The sequence below is a fragment of the Condylura cristata genome, unplaced genomic scaffold (assembly GCF_000260355.1).
Source record: "Condylura cristata isolate star-nosed mole 26May11 unplaced genomic scaffold, ConCri1.0 scaffold00035, whole genome shotgun sequence".
Lineage (NCBI taxonomy): Eukaryota > Metazoa > Chordata > Mammalia > Eulipotyphla > Talpidae > Condylura > Condylura cristata.
The window spans coordinates 2,270,011-2,280,391 of NW_004567136.1; the positions used below are offsets into that span (position 1 = coordinate 2,270,011).

The window sequence follows — 10,381 nt, forward strand, 5'->3', positions numbered from 1 at the left end:
GAGAGAGAGAGAGAGAGAGAGAGAGAGAGAGAGAGAGAGAGAGAGAGAGAGACTTTTTTTTTCACTGTAGCAAAAAATTGAGTACAGTTTCTATTTTGTTATTATTGGTATTGATTTGTCATCTTTAATCTGCCTTAGAATGTGATTGTTGTATGAATAGAGAAGCCATAATTTGGATTTTCTCAACAATAAAAATAATAATAGGGGGTCAGATTTTTGCTGTGGGATGCTGTCCTGGCTTGTAGAATCTAGACCACCATGCCTTACCTCTACATATCAGATATCAGTTACACACTTTCCCTCTCCCCACTTGTGACAACCAAAAATGACTACAGATAATTTGCTAGATATTTGTGTGGAGGGGAAGGGGGGCAGCAAAACCACGACTTTTAAGTGTGTGTTGTCTTGAATTAGGAGTGCTTGCAGCTTTAAGTTTCTCAGTTCCTATAATGCTGCTATATAGTTTGTTCTGGATTTTTTTTTTTTTTTTTGAGGTAGAGATGTCATCTTTAATTTTCATCCAGATATATATATACTTGGTGTATTTTGACTCGTGAAAGGAGCTGAAAGGAAATTTTCTTGGTCAAGGAGATACAGATTCTAGATAATCAGGGGGATTGGTAGGAATTGAGCATGGTGTTTTTATTAGATCTATCCTTAAAGGTTTCTATTGTAGTAACACTCTTTTTGGGAGGAAACTATAAAATAATTTATTTTATGTGCATGCAAAAAATGATAGTTTCCTGATTAGTATCATGCAATAGATATTGTTGTTCTGTTGATAGCTCACTCTGTTTATTATTCTCATGTGTGATTTATAGCACTGAACTTCATTTATTAAGTTATTATATATGCCTTGTATTTGACCTTAAAATTGTAGTAGGACCTGGTACCTTTCGCTTAGTGCAACATGATGCAACTTTGTACTGACTGCTTGAAAACTGACTTGCAGTTTGAGCATGCATCCTTTTTGGTGCTTTCTCCGTCTCTGTCCTCAGAAGAACCATGAATTGGGAAAATAAGTAACAACTTTTCAGTGGAGGACAGCCCTTGGAAACATTGCCATCACACATCATGTGCTTGAATCTTAAGATGTCTCCTAGTTAGTGGTTGTGTTAATTCTTTACTTGTTGGGCTATTATAATTGAGATTAGAAATTTTACGATGAATATGAAACTGGTGGGATTGCTGAAGTTTTTTCTTTTGTAGTCTTGTAGAAGTATGTTGGATCTAGCCATCGAGTTTAAACTCAGTAATCCTGAGTTTAAATTATTTGTGTGGCTTTAAGTTGGAAGGTCTGTTTTTAATGTAACGTAATAGGAAGTACATTTTTCTGACTGCTGTGATGTAGAATTTCTATTTTCAGCTAGTATTATCTATTACTTGATTTTATAAAGAACTCTCATTACCATTATTTAAAAACATCAGTTGGTTTGCTTATCAAATGCACAGTTCATCATAAATTAAACCATCCTAAAAGGTCATTTTAAGCCCTGGCACGAACTATTTTTAAGAGCCCACTGATTAGCTACTTGAGTACTCAGGGCAAAAAAATCACGCTAATATTCTTTTGCAGTTGAACCACTGTGGATAGATAGATCTAATTTAGTCATTAGTGGAACTTAATTGTCCATATTTTAAGAGAAAGAGCCATTTACTTTTTCTACTCTTAAAATATTTTTATTCTTTTTATTTAACATGTTTAAACTCCATATAGTGATTTTTTTTAATGTTTTATTTGATGGTGTGTTTCTAAAAAATACCCCAAAATAAGGAGCTCATTTTGAAATCTGAGTATAGATTAATATTTACAGTTGAGCTGAAACTCCTCTCCATTATTTGTATATTCTAGTAGCCAAACTGCAGACACTAACTGGGCTTGCAGTTTTATAAAAAAGATATAAGTACAAGTATGTTGCTAAATTAGCTGATGTTAAAGACAGGATTCTAACTTAATCTTTTTTCTTCCCCCTTCCGTCATTCCAACATCTCTTTTTTCGAACTGTGAACTAAAGTGGAAGACAAGCATTCCAGTGATGCCAGTAGTTTGCTCCCACAGAATATTTTGTCTCAAACAAGCAGACACAATGACAGAGACTACAGACTGCCAAGAGCAGAGACTCACAGTAGTTCTACGCCAGTACAGCACCCCATCAAACCAGTGGTTCATCCAACTGCTACCCCAGGCACTGTTCCTTCTAGTCCATTTACTCTACAGTCTGATCACCAGCCAAAGAAATCTTTTGATGCTAATGGAGCATCTACTTTATCAAAACTGCCTACACCCACATCTTCTGTCCCTGCACAGAAAACAGAAAGAAAAGGTATGCCATTATTACTAGATGCTGCACGTTGAACTATAGTTTGAGTTTTTTTTTAATTATATTACATTATTTCCTGTAGCTGAAATAAGAACTATAAATTCTTTTAAAAGGCTGTTAGAATGTTACTGCAGAGTTGGCCATATTTTGTTTTTTCTTTAATTTTAACTATGAAACCTCAGAACTGTTTTTTGGCTTTGGCAATTTGAAGTCAACTGCTTAACATATAGCAATTTTAATGGTTTGAATTAACATGTCAAGGTCAAATGACTACCCCTTTATATTTGTATAATCTTTGCTTTTGTGACTATTGTCTTGATGGTTTAGTTTAGAAATTGTCTCAGTTTTCTATAATTAAAATTTAATATAGAGACATTTTAAAATTTGTCATTTCTACATAACATGCGACCTTTTTTTGTTGTTGTTTTTATTTTGTTTTTTAGCATAGAAGAGCTGGGATGTGTAGGCCAGAGGTGCGGGTTTTGAAAGGATTCACCAGAGTGGGGAGCAGAACAGGCAGATTTGCTGAAATACACTAAGGGGAGCAGCGGGCGAGACAGAATTGGTCTGCTGCATCATATGTGAGTTAGCCCCCTAGCTGGGGATCTAACTCGGTCCATAGGGGTGATAGTACTGAGGCTTAAACCCTAGACCACCAAGGAGTCCCGTCACTTTTTCTCCAGAATTTTGGTGTTAACTTGTGAATTAGAAAACTAACTTGTGGGCCATAACAAGTTGTTTTAAAGTCTTGAATTAGAAAAATCTGAGGCGTAGAGTTAAACTATGCAACCCAACTTGATTTTATCAACTCAGTGCTAGTAACTACATAGCTTGTTCAAGAAAGAGAAAAATTGAGACAAATATTTGGGGAGATTAATATGATGTAAGCAGGGTGAGATAAACATCTTAACATAGACTACTCAGTCCCAAATACACATACACACTTCATAAGAAACTAAAATGAGTAATAAACAAATTATTGTGGATAGACTGACTTGTAATCTTAGTTTTAAGTGTTGAGGAATTTTTAAATGTCCTGTGGGCCTAGGAGGTGCAACATGGGCCTGATGAATCTTTTTGTTCTATTGACATTTATGATTTGTTGGCAAAAGGTTCATATAATTCTATTTCTTTTGCTTCTAGTTTCTTCTCCTTTTGTGCATGTTATTTGAATTTCCTTTGTAGTGTTTTATATCTTGATAAAACCACATACTTTGATCACATAGTGCATAGTTAAATAAGTTGTTGCAAGTGTTGTTAAATTCCTAAAGAATTTTTGTACCAAAATTGGTATGTAGAAATCATTTACAAAGAAAATTTGAGAGGCGAAATCTTGAATTGATGCAGTAATTGTTAATGTTATATGTAGTACTTTGTAAAGAATATACTCTAAAGGGTTTTCAGTTCATCACAGACAAATTTGTTTTAAAATGCTATCAATTAAGAATACTGTGTCTCTAAAAAAGTCTTAATCTTACTTTGCCTTCTATTCACTTAATACTTTTTAGATCTTATTTCTGAACTTTTTTTCCTGTTTTGGCTTACTGGGATGCCACTAGTCTCCAGTATCTTAGTTCTTTTCTTGTCCCTTAAATATTATTATTGTTTAGCCTTTCACTATGTTTTATTCTTTATTTCTTGCTCAACATTTTGAGTTTTCTTGGGCAGTCATTTTTGTGATTACTTTGCCTGCACAATTGACACTCAGATCTTTATTTCTAACTCACACATATATCTACTCATCCATTAATAAATCTTGCATTCTTCTCTATCATACTTGTCTATATTATTTTTCTTATTGCCACTGCTGTTAATTGAAACTTGGGCCATTTCTTGTGAAATAAATTCTGATTGTTGTTTTGCTCTGTCTACCCATTCGATACACTTAATGGTGTCTTTTCACAAAGTTTATAGATCATATTATTGTGTCACTTCCTTGCTTACTGAAACCCAGTGGTTTTCCATTAACCAAAGGATAGAAGATCATGCTTCTTAGTGAGATTTTAGCAGTTTGATAAGATTACAGTAGAAATTTTAACAATCTGGTTGCAGTTTGTCTTACTGGCTCCATCTCCAACATTGCACTCTTGTTTTCCTTGTAACTCATTTGTTGCAAATTTATAATTCTTAGAGCACTTTATGTTCTTCAGGTTCTTTTCTCCTTTCTATCCTGTTGAACTCAGTATTTTTTAATAGTAAAGATTAGGACTCCAAATCTCTTTAATTCTTCAAGGAGCATTCTTGACACACATAACATAATTAAAAATTAACTGTACCAAGTTTTGTTCTAAGTGTTTTATATACATATTAGTTTATTCCTTAAAACAACATTATAAGGCAAGTTGTTGTTCCTCATACATGGAAAGAACACTTTTTAAAAAATCTTTGTTCTGTCCATAAAGCCGTATGTGATTATTAATTTAGATTTCACTATTTCAAAATTCCTGACAAATCATTGTTGACCAAGTTTAAACTCTACAAAATGTTTGCCAACCGCAAGTCTTGTGTAAAATTTTATTTGTAATGATTTTTAAAAAAAATACAGTTACTGTGGAATTGCATAACAATTTTAATCAATTTTTAGATTGTTTGTAGTTGGTCTAACTTTGTGAAGTGTTCTTTAGTTTGAAATCCATTTTTCTCATTGGAAACATTCATGTTATTTAAAGTAAGCTTCCTATTGACTCTTCTCATCAACAGTGATTTCCTTGTTTGAATTTTCCATAACAAATTTATATTAAGAGGTTGATGTTTAGGGTTAGTAATGTTATTGAACTGTATCTAAAGATGTCGACAGTGTGATGTTGTATTCAGATACAGAAAAGCTCAGGGTCTTTGACTTCTGTAATGACCACTCTATCCCTAATGATTGATAATAGGCTGTCAGTAAATATTTGTTGTGGATAGGTATATAACTAAAAGAATGGTAATGTAAAGAGAGTGTTAAAGGTTGGGAAAGGTTTTAAAAATGTCTATGGAGAAAAAGAAGAATGTTAGGTGTTGCACATCTATTCAAAGGATACCAGCAATAGATTTAGATCTGCTTAATACTAGTGTTTCTTTTGGGAAAAGGAACCTAAGGTGAACTCCGAGTTCTGCGTTTGCTTGAGGCACAGTTTGAGAAGTGGTGAGACTCTCCTGGGTTTTGTAGAGAACATTTCTGGTGTAAAGGGCAAATACCCCTTTAGGATGGCATTTGTATACAACAGCTATACAACAAAGTTACAGAGAGAAACTCTTAATACACCAAAAAAACTGAAATTGGTTTTCCTAACTTGGTAATTCAGTTTTAAAACTGAAAGTAGCCACAAGGAGCAGACATGTCCATTCAGTGACTGGGCTCTCAGAAGATTAGCATGTCTAAATATGTACATAGTTACTGTCATGCTAGTTCCCTAGTTTTAATGGTGGGGCTGAGAGGTGTTAATTCATTAATAAGTGGTGTGAATCACTTGGAATTACCTTCCCCTTTGTGTTTTGATTTTATATAGAGACTTCAGTGAAATTTGAATGAACTTGAAGACTGGTCATCATTAGTAACACTGTAGTCTTTTACATCTGACATACAGTGTTTGTTGAATAACTGCATAAATAGTGAAGGAATTTAGTCTGCATTCACTAAATTTAAAATTAAATTTCAGTCCATTATTTTGAATAGTGAGTTGGGGAAATAACTAAATGAAAGAATATTGGAAAGATATTTGAATTTATAATTTGAAGGACCTTTTTAACTAAAATTCAAAACACATGAGCCTTTTAAAAGAGTTGAAAAATTTGACTACATAAGACATTTAAAACTCTGTGAAAGAGGTGCAATAAATAAAGGTTGAAGGACAGATATCAAATGCATAGAAAAAATGAGCAAGAGATGACTGGTTAGAGAAGAAAAATTTAAAATCAGCTTTGCCTTACAACAGTTAAAAACATTAACTCAAAATAGATTAAAGACCTACCTAGATTTAAAAAGCTGTAAGTAGAAAATAGAATTTGTTTCATAACATTGGATTTAGTAGTGATTTCTTGGATATAGCACTAAAAACACTGAAAAGAAAAGAAAAAGAAATTGGAATTCATCAAAATTAAAAACTGGTGCTTCAGAGGTCTCTTAAGACAGTGAAAAGATAGCCCACAGAATGGGAGTAAATATTTGTAACTCATATTTGATAAGGAATTAACACCCAAAATATATAGAAGTTCTAACTCAACAAAATGAAACAACCCAGTACAAAAAATGCACAGAGGGCTTGAACAGACATTTTTCTGAAGATTTTCTGACAATGAATTAGCACATGAAGAAGTGATCAACATTATTAGTCCTCATAGAAAGCAAATCAAAACCAAAATACTAGTTTTTTTTTAACACCCCTTGGTTCTATTATAGAAACAGCAACAGTGGAAAATAACAGGTAGATATAGAGAGATTGGAGCCCTTTTTGCATTGCTGGTAGAAATGTAAAATCATTCAGCTGCTGTGAAATACACTCAGGCAGTTCCCTAAAAAGTTAAAATTAATTATAGAACCTAGCAGTCCCATATCTAGGTATATAACAAAAATACAGAAAACCAGGGAATCGGACACATATTTATACACTGCTGTTCATTATAGCTGAAAGGTAGAAACAATCCCAAGTGTCCCCTCAACAGATGAAGATAAACAGAACATGATATATTTCTTCATTCTGATAAATCTGCAATATGAATCGGGCTTGAAAACTTTATGCTAAGTAAAATAAGACAGAGACACAAGAACAAATATTATATGGTCCCACTTACAAGGGTTATCTTGAATGGGCAGATTCAGATTCAGAATAGTGGCAGTAGGGAATGGGAGATGGATGACTATTATTTAATTGGGTGTAGAATTTCATTTGGGGAAGATATAAAAGTGCTGGAGATGGATAATGGTGATAATTATGTAATGGTGAATGTACTTAATCCCACTGAATATATACCAAGTTTACCATATATATTCATACACACACACACACACACATATTAGAAATTAAGATTGAAATGTTTTAGTGACATAACAGTTGACTATGGGAAAACCATTGGTGGGTGTGAATTAGTGCTGTTATTACAGAGGGTTGCTTTAATAAAATCTGTTGAAAGTTAAAATATGCTATTTGCACTTACATAAGTTTGATTAAAGGGGTAATTTATAAAAATATATGTTCTAGTTTTGGGTAGCTAACTAATTTTAAGTATTCATGAAAAGTCACAGATTATATACACCAGGTGTCACCTAGCTACATTATTTTTTTTCTGCTACAGTGTAGCTCTGTATACTTTATAATTTCTCCAAGTTGTAGCCACATTGTACACATTCTTCCTTATAATATCCAAAGTACAAAATAGAACAGGCAGATAACCCCTGTTGCAGTGGTAATTTGAGCTTTTCACATGGACTGTTCAGTGTTACTACAGTAACTAGAAGATTGTCATAGCAAATTAATGATTAGAAATACATCTACTTTTACAAAATGCATTATCTTGTGTATATTTTATCTTACATTTATATATATTGATCAGAAAGGAGTTAATTTGGCATATCAGAAAAGTGTAGCTTACAAGTAAGTTTTGACTTTGGTTTATGTTTTCTTGCATGTTTTGACAGGATAGCTATAATTAGAAAAGAGGTGTAAACCTTAGAAAGTTAGATTAATTTCTTTATGGTCTAGTCTTTGGTAAATCACGCCCCCTGCTGGTAAAAATTGGAAATACAAATAAGTAAAAGCATAAAAGGGAGTTCCAGGGTTTTGTCAAAACACACATCCACAATTTAAATTAAATTCACAGGGTTATTTATTTATTGAAATTAGAGGATTTTATTGAAATTAGAGGATTGGATACAGACTTAGGCATTATAAAAGTTTCGTGGAAAAGTCACTTAATACCCAGTACTTTAAGTGTAGGAAAAATAGTGTAGGAAGAGATTCCTAAATATCCTTATTATAAAAAATCAGAATGCTAGAGCTAAAAGTAGGTAACCATTTAGTTGCCAGAGACTGAGCCTCTTGAACTTGAAGACTTGAGAAAGTTTGCATTTAAGGAATGAGACAAAGCAGCTAGTAATTTTCTTTTTTTTTTTTTTTAACTCCTTAATCAAGGTAACATTGATTTACAGCATTTTATGATTTGGAGGTAATAGGCTTGCAATTTCTCAGATGTATGCCACCACACCTGTTGTCAGAGCACTCACTGCCCTTCACTGAAGCTGATATTCTTGAAAAGCAACTTGTTGAAATGCCTTCAAAATAGCACTTACATTCTAAAAATTCATTTCTTGTCTTCATCTGTTTTCAAAGATCCACATTTTTCAACAAATTTGTATACACATATTAAATTTATTAGCTTCACATCCTCATAAATTAAGATTCCAGATTGAAAGATTTCAGATATTCAGAAATGTTAATTAAAATACTTAAAAACACCCTCAGTAATTGTTTCCTTGTTCTAAATAGTAGTTTTGTTATTGTAGTAAATAGGATAGCTGTAATTTAAAAAGTTAATTAAAATAATTGTGAATGACATACATTTGTCTCTAAAGACTATATAGTGTTGCAGAGCATTATGAAAATAATATAAAGCAAGCTGTTCATTACCTGCTGTGTTAGTTATTTATGGAGATTGTACCTAGAGGCTAAGGGTGAGAGCCTGTATTTTGCAGGGACTTCAGTTAACAAATACATGTTGATGTCGTCTTGATGGCAAATTCTTTATTGGCACCAAGGTATCAATGTCATAGTTTCTCTTCCTGAAGGAGTTCATATTCTGATAGGAAGAACAAAATCAAACCATACATTAGAAAATATTGGGTAATATTGATAGACCTATATTAGGATACTCCGAATCCAGAGGAAGGTACCCACCCATTATTTTTCTTTTATAAAAAATTCCCATGTACTAAATTCAGTACAGAATTTAGTATTGTTATTTTCAACTAGGCATGTAGCTTAAGGAAAGTAATATTAAATGTTTAATTTTGTAGCATTATTATCAATAGCTAGGCATGGAAACAACCCACTGATAAAAGGATTGGATTAAGATATGTGCTATAGTCACACAAAGTATAATTCAGCTATACGGAAAGACAAAATGCTTCCAGTTACAACAAAATGGAAGGTTTTCAAGGGAATTACATGTAGCAAAGCAAATAGGACAGATGATGGGAAGGATGTTTATATAGTGGTAATTTGTCAAAGCAAAATACTTTCAACCAAAAAAAGAAGTAAAGGTTTCTAAGGTTAATAAGGCGAAAGAAAGGGCCAAAGGGGTATTATGGAGAAAGAAATCATGCATCTCCGTAGAATTCTGAAAAATATTTAGTTTATATAAGAGAAAAAAATAGTTGGAGATGTTACATATTTTGGAAGCATCAGTGAGTGAAATGACTTTGGAAAATAGTATAAAAACTGCATGCTATCGACCTACCTGGTAAAGTGATTTAGCTGTCCTGCCTTTGAACTTACTCCACTCATTTCTCCATGTCATACTATATTTTTCAGTTTTGTTTTCTGGTTTTCAAGTTGAAAGAAACTTTGGCAGTTCTCTAATCTTATAACTGGCAAGGATGCCAGAATTATCCACAAGTTCTGCATATACTTGGTCATCTTCCAAGTATTGTAAAATCTGGAGTGGACTCAGACACCTATACATACAATTTTAAAAAATTTTTATAGCTGACTCTGCTGGTAAGCATTCTGTTGAGAACTAATAGCCAAAATCAAGCCTTTTGATCAATTCTAACCTTTGAGAGAGGGCACTAACTCAATGGTTTCTTAAGCATATCAGATGGTTATTACTCTATAATCTGTCACAAAAGGAAATTACTCTAAGAGCTAAAAAGTCCTGTTAAAATTAGAAATTACAGGTGTTTAGTGTTTTCTTACTTATGGTATATATATCATTTTCCTATTTTGAAGTGTTTTCCTTGCACTGAATTTCTGCATTCTAATGTCAAAGATGTATTGGTGGTTTCCTCTGATGGTTCTAAAGATAGACATACATGTTTAATCTACCTTACATTGGCTTTGGTTTAAATGTAAATTTTCTTATCT

General features: G+C 32.8%; 1 protein-coding gene across 6 annotated transcripts in view; it reads left to right on the forward strand.

The window, feature by feature from the left end:
* The window catches only part of WAC (WW domain containing adaptor with coiled-coil), a 71,154-nt gene that overhangs the window by 46,572 nt on the left and 14,201 nt on the right, over nt 1–10,381 (forward strand). For 4 of the 6 annotated variants that reach the window (XM_004693053.2, XM_012732754.1, XM_004693052.2 and 1 more), the window contains exon 7: nt 2,016–2,324. The exons of the other annotated variants lie outside the window; for them this stretch is intronic. In XM_004693053.2, coding sequence (XP_004693110.1) covers nt 2,016–2,324 — 309 coding nt within the window. The remainder of the gene's footprint in view (nt 1–2,015; nt 2,325–10,381) is intronic. 6 annotated transcript variants of the gene reach the window in all.